Raw genomic sequence first — 14,331 nt, forward strand, 5'->3', positions numbered from 1 at the left:
CCCTCCTTCAAAACCACTCTCAAAGAGCACCTACGGGAGGCTGCAATTCGAAACTGGCCCAGTGGACAGTGACTCCTACAGGTCGGTTGGTGTGCCTGCGCAGCAGAATCAGGAAGCGACGGGGGCGGCGTGCCCTCCAAACGCAGACCCCCGACGCTGAGAGATCGCGCTGTGCAGGTGAAAAGATGCGACGGCTGCTTCCTCGAGTACCGGAGGGGACACGTGATGTAAGGCTTCGTCCACATTGCAGCCGGCTTGTGGGAGGCATGGCCTAACAGCGTTCGAGACAGGGGAGGGTATAATTGGATGATACAAAATTGGGATGGGAGAAAAATAGAAAATGGGAGAAAAAGTAGATAAAAGAAAAGAAACTGTCTGTATATTTTGTATGTCATAAATGTCTGGATGTGTATGTTGTGTATGTCATAAATGTCATTATGAATTGAAAATGGGGGACCCTGATGTAAACAAGACAAAAGTCTTTCTCTGGTCTGCATCCCCTTAACAATTGTGTGTATTGAGCTGTACTGTACTGTACTCATTCTGCAATCTGTTAATTAAAATGTTCAATCAATCAGTATATATTTGTTATTTTTATTTATTTTTGGTATAGTGCTTAACAAGCATAATTTAATGTTGCCCAGTTGTGGCCTGTTGAGGGGCAATACATATCAAAAGTTCCAAAACATCTATTGTGTTTGTATTTGTATGATCCACTATATAAACATAGTAATTATAATATCTACATACATGGCATTTGATTGGAGGCTAGTCTCACTTTGTCCCACAGCAACATTAAAATAGTTTAGATTTGTATATGTTGTTTATGTAAAAAATTTACTTGAAAGTAACGCAAGTTACTTTCTGAAGTAACTAGTTACTTTTATAATTTGTAACTGAGTAAGTAATTTAGTTACTTTTTGGAAGAAGTAACTAGTAACTGTAACTAGTTACTTTTTAAAAGTAACTTGCCCAACACTGGTCCCAAGTCACACAGATACAGTGCTGAAGGTCTTGTCCCCCAGTAGGATTCTTTTTTTACTAGGCTAGGCTACACACGTCTAACGATGTATCTGTATTCTGCATGCAGGCCTGTGAGGTCACGCACATAATCCAGCTAAATGGTCTTGGTTTGGGCTTGTTGAAGGTCAGTAGGGATAGGGCAAGAAAAAGGACCTAGAGAAACAATAGATCTGTCACAACTTCGTCCTTCAACCAAGATGATGAACTGGATGAAACTATCAAGGGAGAAAAATTAAGCAAACATCCATCGGCCTCCAAAAAGTAGCTGGATTTTTTAAAGAAAAGTATTTTTTCTAAAAAGAATGCTTTATTCATACAATTGTATGTCTGATCACTAAAAATGTGTCTGACTCTTACCACCTCTTACCATCTAAACTGCGCAGACTACAACAAAGTGTTTGGTCTCACTGCTGACGGGATGCAGTGAGAGAACAAAGACAGGTCCTGAGAGCGGCTGAGAGGAAGTATAGAAAGTCACGCCTCACTGCTGACATCAACACATATCACAACCTCTTGTTAACATTCTCCAAAACCATTACTAATGCCAAAGCTTCTTTCTTTCACCATAGGATCGAGGCCTCTGCCAAGAATCTTCGCAAACTGCATGCTACCATGTCCTCTCTCCTCACCCCCCCCCCCCCCATCCCCTCCTCCCTCATCTTTCTCTGCCGAAGACTTTGTGATCTTCTTCGAGGAAAAAGTGGAGAACATCCGCAGCTCCTTCTCCCAACCCCCACCCATTCCAAATACTGAATCGAGAACCTCATCCTTCACTCAGTCATCTTTCTCTCCCATTACAGAAGCCGAGACCCTGACAATGGTAACGTCGAACCGTCCGACTACATGCCAGCTGGATCAGCTACCCTCCCCACTCCTCCAGACCATAGCACCAGACATCCTCCCATTCCTAACTGCAACCATCAACTCCTCCCTCAACTCGGGGGTGGTCCCCACCTCCCTAAAACAAGCCAGTCACACCGCTCATAAAAAAACCAACCCTGAACCCCACTGTCATAGGCAACTATCGTCCTGTCTCTCTTCTCTCCTTCCTTTCTAAAACACTTGAACGTGCTGTATCCAACCAACTTACTGCTTATCTCTTACAGAATGACCTCCTAGACCCTAATCAGTCAGGCTTCCGGACTGGCCACTCCACAGAAACGGCCCTCATTGCGGTCACAGAGGCACTTCACTTAGCAAAAGCGAAAGGCCTCTCCTCTGTCCTGATTCTCCTAGATCTATCTGCAGCCTTCGACACAGTCAACCATCAGATCCTCCTTGCGGCCCTCGCAGGAATGGGAGTGGCTGGCTCTGCGCTGAAATGGCTGACGTCACATCATACCTCAATGACCGCTCCTACCAAGTGTCATGGAGAGGGACCCTGTCGGCCACCCGCCCCCTGCGGACGGGTGTCCCCCAGGGCTCGGTCCTAGGACCCCTTCTCTTCTCCCTCTACACTAAATCACTGGGTAACATTATCACGTCTCATGCCTTCTTGTATCAATCTTATGCCGATGATACTCAACTCTTCCTCTCCTTTCCTTCCTCAGATATCCATGTCACCGAGTGGATCTCGGCCTGCCTGTTCGACATCTCCGCCTGGATGACGTCCAACCACCTCAAACTGAACCTAAGCTAAACAGAGCTGCTTCACCTGCTGGCCAAATCCTCCCCACTGACCGACCTTTCCATCACAGTGGAGAATGTAGCCGTAGCTTCGCCCCCGACTGCCAAGAACCTTGGTGTAGTTCTTGGCGACCGGCTGAACTTCTCTGCTCACATCGCCGCAACAACCAGAACCTGCAGATTCCTCCTGAGCAACGTCATAAGGATCTGGACCTTCCTGACCAAAGAAGCCACTCAACTCCTCGTGCAATCAAGTCATATCTCGCCTCGACTACTGCAATGCACTGTTTGATGGTCTACCGACCACCAAGCCACTTCAACTCATTCAGAACGCAGCGGCCCGCCTGATCTCCAACCTACCAAAGTCAGACCATGTTACCCCACTTCTTAAGAGAGCTGCACTGGCTCCCCATCGCCGCACGGATGTGCTTCAAGGTCCTCGACCTGGCATATCATGCAACGAACGGCTCCCGCCTACCTCCGGTCAATGGTCTCTAACTACACACCCTCAAGAGTCCTCCGCTCTACATCTTCTGGCCACCTCAGACCCACTCCTATCCGAGCTCCGGGAGGGTCATCATAGAGAAGCTGCCTATTCTGAGTCCTTGCTCCACAATGGTGGAACAAACTTCCCACCACAGATAGGACAGCCGAAACACGAACAATCTTTTGCCGTCGACTAAAAACACTTCCTTCAATCTATATCTGAACAAATGAAATACTACTTCTTACTATCATGCAGTCTCTTCCACTAATTAATCTTCCTGGTCTATATTGCCTTTAAGCGGCATGTCTATTTACCATGTCTATCCTAGTTATCTTATTATTATTACTACTATTATTTTATTGCAATCGTAGCGGGCATGGCCAACCGCATTTCACTGTATGCCCTGGTATGTATGTGATGAATATTGAATCTTGAATCTACCTACTATACTAATATGTCTCTACTACTATGCACTCAACACTGCAGCACCCAAGTTTCAACACTGTTTGATGAACATTGTTAAGAGTTGTACCCTTCCTGCTGACTTGTCGTATAGAACTTGTAAGTCGCTTTGGATAAAAGAGTCAGCTAAATGACTAAATGTCAATCACATTGTATATTACAGTTGCATTTTACCGTCACATTTGCACTCTGGTTGGATGCCAAACTTCTTTTCGTTGTACAGTATGATGACAATACATTTGAATCTAATCTAAAACAAATTGTCCACTGACAAGTCATAGTTTATTAGATATTTATTCACCAGTCTTGTTTTCCAGTCTATTGAGTGTTGTGGGGAATAATAATTTGTCAAAGCATAAGGGGGAGGGGACATTTAAAACATCATCATTCCATCATAGAAGCCGGAAGAATGTACCAGATTCCAACCTTCAGGAATAATAATAATTTCAAAACTACATAAACAATAAGTATAACAAAATGCTTGCACTTTTTTTCCCATAAAAAAGGAATACATTTGCAAAAAAAGTTAAATAATTTTTTTTCTTTAAACAAAAAGGAAAACATTACAGAGATTACACATCTCTACATTCATGTTAAACCACATGTTCGTGTCAGTCAGTAATACTGACGTGACACGTAATAGGAGTGGTACAATAAGAGGCAAAGTATTGACTGCCAACAACTTTGCTTCAAACAATCAGATCAGGATCAAATAAGCATTTCAAGAAATTACTAATTTTCCTTAAGGAAAACAAAATAAGAGAATAACCACTGAAGTTTGTCGTAAAACAACAAAAGAAACGGGTGCCTTTTTCTCTGTATTAGAGCTTTGAAATGCCGGCCACCAACAGCTCATACATCTTAACTTAACACTTTCAGTGCCAACGACAAGATTTCTCGTTAGTTCATGCTAACCGTTGAGTGCCAACGACGAGAGATCTCTTCTTTTTCTCGTTATTTTTTTTATTGTCGATTTCCATTCATTTTTCATCAATCTAACCTCACGTTACCAGTGGATATCTGTCTGAGCTCAAAGAGGAAAAATACCGCCCCCTATCGTCTCTCTGGATGCTACTGCACCCCATTGGATTGGATTGAATGAAACGCATGGAGAAAAAAAGTCCTGCTTCCACATTTTACTTGTCAGACAAGTAACCGGAGACGATCCAAGTCATTGCCCACCACCAGAAAAGCGGAGAATATGTGTTTCCAGTACCCAGCGTTGGATCAATAAACACGATCGATATTTGGAATGGCGATCAGGAATTGGAATAATCTTTTTGGAGAACATCTGATGTGAGGTAAGGAATCTATTTTACCAGTCTTGGGATAATCAGAGCTATTTTCACCTATATATCAGCGTGTGCCATATGTGTGTATGCGTGTGCGATCAGGAAATATGATAATCGATTTTTCAGCCCGCTTCTATAGCGTGCATAAGTACACATACTATCGATAATCTAGCGTTTATTTGAAAACGATTCATAAATAGGCCGAAAAATTACAACGTGTTTAGTGTATTGCAGTAAATGGCGTTTATCACAGAATCTTTATTTTTTTCTGAAACTTTCAAAAAACTAGCGTTTTTCAAAACGGTATAAACGGAACTGAACCGATTAAAAAACAATCCGTTTCGACAATGTTGACTGCAAACAAGTCATTGATAAGCGACGGCCATATTAGACACATAGCCATAATTTAAGATATAGTTTATGCGTTCGCAAATATGAGAGCTCTGTCATTGAATAGAGCGGTGGCACGCAACGGGGTTCCTAGGCACCGCATGGCTGGCACGGAAAGTGTTAATGCTTTGTATTAATGCAAAACACAAAAGTAATTTGCTGTAATTGGGAATTTCACTGTTTGGAAAAGATGCTTTTACTTGCATAGATTACAGGGTTTCACTGGGGCTCTGAAACAAGAATCTAAACAACTCGCACAGTGTTTTAAAAACCAATGCTGGAGCAGCAGCGGGTCATTTCACAGCTTAGAAAAAGATTCAACCCTTTCACTACCAACAGGTTAACCCTTTCACTGCGACAATACAGAAGGTTAACCCTTTCACAACCACACTACATAAGGTTAACCCTTTCACTACCACACTGCAGCCGGTTAACAGTCTGTAGTGTGGTAGTGAAAGGGTTAACCTTCTGTAGTGTGGTAGTGAAAGGGTTAGGTCATATTTAGCCCCGGTACTAGGCCCTCATACTACTAGAGTCCCGTATTGAGTCAGGTTATACAAAAATAATTAAATACACTGGCTTTTAGATCATCAGATAACAGAGGCAAGCCAGACAAAGTAATCATCACAAACACTAAGTTTCACTAAATGGGAATGAATCTACAGGTGTGCATCCTAGAGTAGATACGACACCTAGGTCAGGACTCTCGCCCTGAACCATAAAATGCTGCTTGTTAGTCAATCACGCGTACGCTTTCACACCCGAAAACACACATATTGTACTTACCTACCGCCGTCATACACACACACGCGCGATCTTGCACGTTATCACAGACAGACGAGATTATTTTGGCACAAAATGTGAAAATGTGATACGTTACATCCTCCGTGTGTGCATTCCTACATAAGACAAAGGGACACTGTGAAATAATAAAAGCATAAACGTGTTTTGCAAGATGTGTAATCTTCAAAAAACGCCCCTCCCTCTCCCGTTTTTGAACTGAACAGAAATTCTCAAAGTCCTCTGTGTTTTTCTGCCTCTTGGGTTTCCGCTCGGCGTTCGGGTTGCACGCGTATCTCTCACTGCATAGTAATACCGTTAACCCAGAGAACATAACAACACTGCCTAGTGATAGAGTAGGTATAGCTACATTCAGGTGTGTCACTGCACCTGAGGTTCCTGCCCGGAAACTACTGTCCTGGAAGCTCTTTATAAAAATAATAAAATAAATAAAATAAAATAAAAAGTTTGAGGCCCCGGTCAGACTAAACCTGGATCCTTCACAGCTCTACACACTTTTGTTTTGCTTTTGACTCGACGGCCTGCTCTAACGCCGTTTTCTCTCGCCGGAAGCCAAACCACAACAAATGGCATTTGATCCGATCGCCCCGCCCCCCCCCCCCCCCCCAGGGACTCCAAAGTGCTTCTAGACCTCACCTCGCAGCAGATACTGGGGCCAGGCCGGCGCTGAAACACCGTCGACGGAGCGAAAGGCTAAATGCACACCAAAAGATTATGGTAACTTTGTTATGTCAAGAAATCCCGATCTTATGACACTCAAAATAGTGACCTGATGTTACTGAAAAAATAATAATATATATTTAGTACTGGAAATATTGAAAGGAAATTAAACTGAAATTCACACAAAGCTGGACCTGGGGGCGTGTCTGGGGCCAGGAGGAGTGGATAATGGGAGAGTGCCACAGGGGGGGGGGGGGGGGGGTGTAGGCCAATCTCTGTATTGATTAGATGTTAAAAAGAAACACACAGGCGGGGTCCGTGATCTCACGGCGGGAGGATGCGACCCAGCGCATGGCGGGTACTTTCGCCCAGCTTGTCTGGGAATTTGACGGTGAAGTCCAGGACCATGTCCCCCCTCTTCTCGGGACACTTGGACAGGGGCAGCCCCTCGCCCGCTATGCGCTTCTTCATGCCAGGTTTGACCACGTCTCTGGACTGCACCGTGATAGTCCTGCCGTCCAGCGTGGGGGCATTGACGGTGCAGCCGCACAACGCCTGGGGAAGGAACGGGGAGAGACAAAGATGAGATCCACGATCCATTCGCATTTGGCTAAATTGCTGTCATTCCAGGTGTCATGTGTGTAATAACTTACTGCATATATATATATCTGTCTGTACATACCTGCATATAATCCTTTTTACATGTCTGCAGATACTATATCTGTATTCAGGCAGGTTTCGCTGTGATCAACTAACAAGCAAATCAATTATTTCTATTTTAAGGAATGTTCTGTAGGATATGTCAGCAACATAAGAAGCCAGCTACTAGGGGTAGCTGTTTGTGTGAAATAACAAGAGAGCAGACTAGAGCGTGTCTCATCATATAGCTTACATCCTGGTCCCTGCTGGGACGTACCAACTGAACACACCACTGTGGGGGGGTATATATATAACATTCCCCATTCCCTTGTAACAGTAGCCAGACGCGTGCGTTCATTGAGTCTCCCTGCCAGTCCTACCGAAAGAACAAGTTAGACAGATACGCATCATCTGACAACCATAGAGCTGCCACGCAACGTCACGTGGAGTTGATGAAAGGTATGTTATGTCTGTTTTCATTTAAATCAGAACTGTATTTGGAAGTCTGTGTACTAGCTATTGATGCATGTTTTTATTTAAATGTTTTGTAAATAAATCTTTAAATGTCAAATAAAACCCTTGCCAATACATTAACTACTGTAGCAGTAAAACATTTATATAAATCAAATACCTTCCGACTTATAGATTAAAAAAAAATTTGTTATGCGTCTTATCTTCATCTGCTACTTGCAGGTGAAGACAGACCTTCGCAACAGGCTGCAGGGGGAGCATCTTGCAGCCTGCATGAGTGTTTCCATCAATGGTCCCCCAGTTGGGGACTTCCGCTACCAGGAGGCACTTGAAATGTTTTTCAGGAAACCTAGGAAAATCAAGTGCAATGACCACAACATTGTGCCTCCCTGTATTGTAAATAGTTCATATGTGTGTTGTAACTGCTGTATGTATAATTGTAGATAAGTTAATGTATGTGTTGTAAATAAATATTGTTAATATTTATTTACCTAATTTATGTGCAATCGTTTCAGAGAAATGCACCGATACTAACAACCGCCTTACTGCGCGTGTTTATGACGACACTGTTGACATCACGTATCCGTGACACACGCGACCAACACTAGTAGTATCGGGGGGGCTACCACCCCCCCCTGAAAAAAGTCCTAGGGGAAACACTGCAACTTGTTAATTCATAGCGTAATATCGATTGACCGATAGCGCAGGTCAATTGTATGAATGCATTTTGTCTATTCTATGATCCATTTTATAAAAATGTTGCGTCTGCACTTTATGCATTGCTTTTATTTTGTCAATTATCTGCAAAAATTATGCAAATTCTATGCCAGTATGTCCATTATGTCTACTTTACTGCTGTGAAGCACGTCTTCTTGTACGAAAGGTGCTATACAATAAAGTTTATTATTATTATTATTCATGAGATACAGAGCTCCTGGGTGAGCAGTCTGCTGACGTACCTCTCTCAGCGTTATCTTTGCAGGGTAAACTATGTCCGAGCCGTCTCGCCGGAACACGGCATGAGGTTTGTCCTTAACCACGAACACCACGTCCGCCGGGATGTTGCTGGCCGTCTCGTCGCCCTCCCGGGGGAAGGTGATCTTCGTCCCCTCCTTCCAGCCACGCTTGATGTCCACCGTCAGGATCTTGTCCTCGCTGCGCACGGTGCAGCCGTCCGGGTTCAAGCGCTTGCGGGAGATCTTCATCTTCTTGGTGCAGCCAGAGAAGACCTCCTCCAGGCTCACCTTCAGCTCGTGGACCACGGGCGGGTCCTTCTTCCTCTCACGGCCCCGGTGGGGGCCTCCCGGCTGAGACTTGAACGACCTCTGGAAGCCGCCCATGCCGTTCCCCATGTTCCCCATGCCGCCGAAGGCCGCGAAGGGGTCGTCGATGTCCATGTCGTCGTCGCCCCCGTTCCGCGCGAAGAACTGGTCAAACGGGCTGCGGCCACCGAAGAACTCTGTGAACATGGCGTGAGGGTCGCCGTGGAAGGTGTAGTTGTAGCTCTGACCGTTGGGGCATCCGCCTCCGCCTCCGCCCCCTCCCCCTCCCCCAGACGGACCCTTCAGCCCTGGAGAGAGAACAGGAACGAATGAGGATGAGTGCATTAAACGACAGGACAGTCAACTAAAAACACACCTCTTCAAACAATATCTGAATATATATATATATATATTTTTTTACAGTCTTTTTACTATTATGTATTATCTACTATGCTACAATACTTATACTTAGCATGCTAATATGTCTATACTACTAGGCACTCAGAGTGCATAAATTACTAAATGTAAACATCTCAGGAACGGCAGATAATTTGCCTAAAAGCTTGGAGTTCCCCTAGGCCTAGCCCCAAAACACATATTGAACAAGTGTTTAATCCCACATGTCATTGCTCTGGCAACTGGTTCAGATACTGGTTAGGTACCTGAAGCTCTGGCAGTGTTTGTGTTGTTGTTTTTCTTTTATCTATGTATTGGGCTGTTTTGGGCCAAGGTCCAATTGTGCCTGTATGGTGTTTGTACTGTGTTGTCTTGTTGATTGCAAGCATGGTGAAACCAAAGACAAATGTCCACGAAAGTGCAGAAATAAAATAGATCTATCCATATCTCACTAAATAGAAAGTTTAAATTCCAAGCGTGCTAAGAAGAATTATAAATAACAATTTTCAATTGCAACAGTAAGGGGGGGGGTCAACCTTGCTGCTACTAGCAAGGACAAGGTGGTCATGACATCATCACTACCTGTCCCAATCGAGTCTATACTTTCGACAACAAATGTTTGTTTCCGCGTTCGAGTTTTGCGCTCCGATTGGCCACGCGCGTTTCTGGTCATGTGACATGTGCGCCAATCGTGGGACGGCAAGTTCGGCGCCTATTTCCGGGTCTAACAGCCTGCAAACTACCTAACGCCTAGTTTATCACTGGTTAAGCTTAGGCAACTCTTTCGCAGTTGGTTATGGTTAGAGTTTGGAATCAGGGCTGGTGTTCTATCGCCCTGCTCTAAGACAAACTCTAACCTTAACCAACTTCGAAAGAGTGCCTAAGCTTAACCAGTGTAGAAACTTGCGGTCCCACGATTGGCGCACATGTCACATGACCAGAAACGCGCGTGGCCAATCAGAGACACGGAAACACAAATTTGTTGTCGAAAGTATAGAGGCGTCCCAATCAAAGATTGTGGTAGATTAATAACATTGTCACGGCGCATCTTGATTGAAAACTTTATTAACAGATTGCAGAATGGGTACAATACAGTACAGCTCAATACTAACAACTGCTAAGAGGATGAAAACCAGAAAAAGACTTTCGTCTTGTTTACATAAGGGTCCTCCATTTTCAATTCATCAATAATTACCATTTGCCAGACAATATGGTGCAGTGCCACATCTCGTTGGCTGGGGTTGTCATTTAATGATAATTATCTGTTGTTTGACCAAGATGACTGTGATGGAATATTATGAATAACTTTTCATTTGTATGGGTTAAGAATATGATCTTTGCCCCCCACCCCGCCTACCCCCAACGCCCCCCCCTCCCCCCCACCCAACCACCTCCAATGTACAGTCCCCCCCCCCCCCCCACCCCACCTACCCAACCTCCTCCAATGTACAGTTTCTTCCCCCTCAAATGTATATACTATCTTTTTTATACTCTTTTTGTATCACAAACAAATATATATATTTGTAGATCTGGTATGTCATAAATGTCTAGATGTAGCAGTACTGTCTATCTGTATGTCATGTATGTTATGATGAATTGAAAATGGGGGACCCTGATGTAAACAAGACAAGTCTTTCTCAGGTCTGCATCCCCTTAACAATTATGTGTATTGAGCCGTACTGTATTGTACCCATTCTGCAATATGTTAATAAGTTTCAATCAATTAATCTAATCACTTAAAAACAATCATTCTCTGTGCCACCACCTCAAGGTGCGTGTGTGTGTGTGAGAGTGAAAGAGAACTGGTCCAGTCTGCATAGTGAGCCCAATAGCAGGTTAGAACATAGCCAGAACATGACATTTCCAGCAGGTTCTCTATCTAGAACTACTGTGTGTGTGTGTGTGTGTGTGTGTGTGTGTGTGTGTGTGTGTGTGTGTGTGTGTGTGTGTGTGTGTGTGTGTGTGTGTGTGTGTGTGACAGGCAGTAACCCCGATCTCTGGGTGCACTAACGAAAAAAACGAAACTAGTAAAACGTAAAATGTGTAACACGAAAAAGCAGCATGCAAAAGAAGCTGTCAACTTCGCTGTCAACCGGGGGGGGGGTTATTATTTACATTGTAGTTTTAGCAGGACAGTTTAAAAACTCAATGATTGAAATGTTTATTAACAGATTGCAGAATGGGTACAATACAGTACAGCTCAATACACACAATTGTTAAGGGGATCATGCAGACCAGAGAAAGACTTTCGTCTTGTTTACGTCATCAGGGTCAACAACACAAGTAAGCCATAACAAAGTTGAACTTGAGGGATATATAGGCAGCCGCCACACATCACGACTAAGTTGTGAATGTGATGAGGATGGGGAGGACAAGACAACATACCTTCTTCTCCATATCGGTCATAGATGTCCTTCTTCTTGGCATCACTGAGCACGTCGTAGGCCTCGGCGATCTCTTTGAATCTGTCCTCCGCGCCGGCCGCCTTGTTCTTGTCGGGGTGATACCGCAGGGCCTGTCTGCGATACGCCTTCTTCACCTCCTCTTCAGACGCACCTTTGGCTATCCCCAACACTTTATAATAATCCTTACCCATCACTTCGACCTCATAAGATCATCTTTTATTAGTTGATAGCAACTGGAGTTGCTCCACAAGGGGCTTCTTCAACGCAGCTGTCAGTGTCGGGTGTTAGCTCAACGTTAGCCACCGAGCTACATGGAAAGGCGCCTACTAGCACTTCTCGTAGAGAAAACCCCCGAGCGCACTATTTTGTTCACACAGCGACACTGTGGGATAATTTAGAAACAAATATCATATCATATTATATAGTATAATAAAACACGGTGTTGTTCTGGCTTGTGCCGCGGCGCTAGAAATACGTTGTTGTCACCTAGTTGTTGTTGGTCACCGACGGTGCGAAGAAACTTCTGGAACAGGCTGGTGCTGCTGCTGATGTGTTGAACGTGAAGAACACCCCGTTTCCTCATTGTAGCCCCGCCCACCCGCACCGCGCCGCGTCACTCTGCCGGACACGCCCCCCACCCACATCAAAAATACTATAAAAAAAAGCCGTGATTGATTGATTGATTGAAAACTTTATTAACAGATTGCAGAATGGGTACAGTACAGTACAGCTCAATACATACAATTGTTAAGGGGATGCAGACCAGATTGATTGATTGAAAATGTTATTAACAGATTGCAGAATGGGTACACAATACAGTACGGCTCAATACACACACAATTGTTAAGGGGATGCAGACCAGAGAAAGACTTTCGTCTTGTTTACATCAGGGTCCCCCATTTTCAATTCATCATAACATGATACAGTATGAGTGACATACAGATAGACAGTACTGCTAGACATTTATGACATACCAGATTTACAAATACAGTACTGTTTGTGATACAAAAATTGTCTAAAAAAGAGAGTATATACATTTGACGAAGAAACTGTACATTGGAGGAGGTTGGGTAGGTGGAGGCAGGCCCGGACGCCTGAATACTTTAGACAACAAATGTTTGTTTCCGCGTCTCTGTTTGGCCAGGTCATGTGACATGTGCGCCAATCGTGGGACCGCAAGTTTCTACACTGGTTAAGCTTAGGCGCTCATTCGAAGTTGGTTATGGTTAGAGTTTGTCTTAGAGCATGGCGATAGAATGCCTGCCCTGATTCCAAACTCTAACCTTAACCAACTGCGAAAGAGTCGCCTAAGCTTAACCAGTGATAAACTAGGCGTTAGGTAGTTTGCAGGCTGTTAGACCCGGAAATAGGTGCCGAACTTGCCGTCCCACGATTGGCGCACATGTCACATGACCTGGCCAATCAGAGCGCAAAACTCGAACGCAGAAACAAACATTTGTTGTCGAAAGTATACACGCGGCCCGGACTGGCCATCGGGACATTCGGGACGAATCCCGGTGGGCCGGAAGTAAAGTGGGCTGGTCCAAAAAAAAAAATAAAAAATGATGGGGGGGTTCGACTGGCCCATTTAGTCCACTCCGATCGGCCCACTTTGGTAGGGCTGAAAAAGTTAGATGTAAAAATGAAAATTGCCACAGAAAGATGCTTAAAAATAGCCTACTAGCTCTTGCAGTGATTTCAGTCATTTCCCAGGCTATATGGTCTGTACGACGGGCCGGTGTGGGCCAGTGTGAGTCGGTGTGTGGGCCACTAATGTGGGCCACTAATGTGGGCCACTAATGTGGGCCGGTATGTGGGGTGGTGTGTGGGGCGGTGTGTGGGCCAGTGTGTGGGCCAGTGTGAGTCGGTGTGTGGGCCACTAATGTGGGCCACTAATGTGGGCCGGTATGTGGGCCGGTATGTGGGCCGGTGTGTGGGCCGGTGTGTGGGCCAGTGTGTGAGTCTGTGTGTGGGCCACTAATGTGGGCCGGTGTGTGGGCCGGTGTGTGGGCCAGTGTGTGAATCGGTGTGTGGGCCAGTGTGTGAGTCGGTGTGTGGGCCACTAATGTGGGCCGGTGTGTGGGCCGGTGTGTGGGCCACTAATGTGGGCCGGTGTGTGGGCCGGTGTGTGGGCCAGTGTGTGAGTCGGTGTGTGGGCCAGTGTGTGAGTCGGTGTGTGGGCCACTAATGTGGGCCGGTGTGTGGGCCACTAATGTGGGCCGGTGTGTGGGCCGGTGTGTGGGCTGGTGTGTGGGCCAGTGTGTGAGTCGATGTGTGGGCCACTAATGTGGGCCGGTATGTGGGCCATGTGTGGGCCAGTGTGTGGGCCGTGTGTGGGCCGGCAGTGGCACCGGCAGGATTAAATTCCATAGTACGCATGCTTGCTCGCACAGAAACAGTCCGTCCAGATGATGTAG

The 14,331-nt window shown here is 45.2% G+C and overlaps 1 protein-coding gene across 1 annotated transcript; it reads right to left on the reverse strand.

Moving 5' to 3' along the window:
• Positions 1-3,901: 3,901 nt before the first annotated feature.
• On the reverse strand, positions 3,902-12,445 carry dnajb1a (DnaJ heat shock protein family (Hsp40) member B1a). The gene is made up of 3 exons (XM_084329598.1): positions 11,895-12,445; positions 8,811-9,421; positions 3,902-7,296 (listed from the first exon to the last, which is right to left on the reverse strand). Exons 1-3 carry the CDS (start codon positions 12,103-12,105, stop codon positions 7,066-7,068), a joined length of 1,053 nt encoding a protein of 350 aa, XP_084185724.1. The 5' UTR covers positions 12,106-12,445; the 3' UTR covers positions 3,902-7,065.
• Positions 12,446-14,331: the final 1,886 nt, after the last annotated feature.

Source organism: Notolepis coatsorum (genome assembly GCF_963971535.1).
Source record: "Notolepis coatsorum genome assembly, chromosome: 14".
Classification (NCBI taxonomy): Eukaryota; Metazoa; Chordata; class Actinopteri; order Aulopiformes; family Paralepididae; genus Notolepis; species Notolepis coatsorum.

Excerpts from the sequence above, each read along its gene's own strand:
- dnajb1a (XM_084329598.1), bottom strand. The coding sequence starts at position 12,105 with ATGGGTAAGGATTATTATAAAGTGTTGGGGATAGCCAAAGGTGCGTCT. Across the intron at positions 9,422-11,894 it reads TGACCGATATGGAGAAGAAG|GGCTGAAGGGTCCGTCTGGG; the intron begins GTATGTTGTCTT and ends TTCTCTCTCCAG. Across the intron at positions 7,297-8,810 it reads CAAAGATAACGCTGAGAGAG|GCGTTGTGCGGCTGCACCGT; the intron begins GTACGTCAGCAG and ends TTCCTTCCCCAG.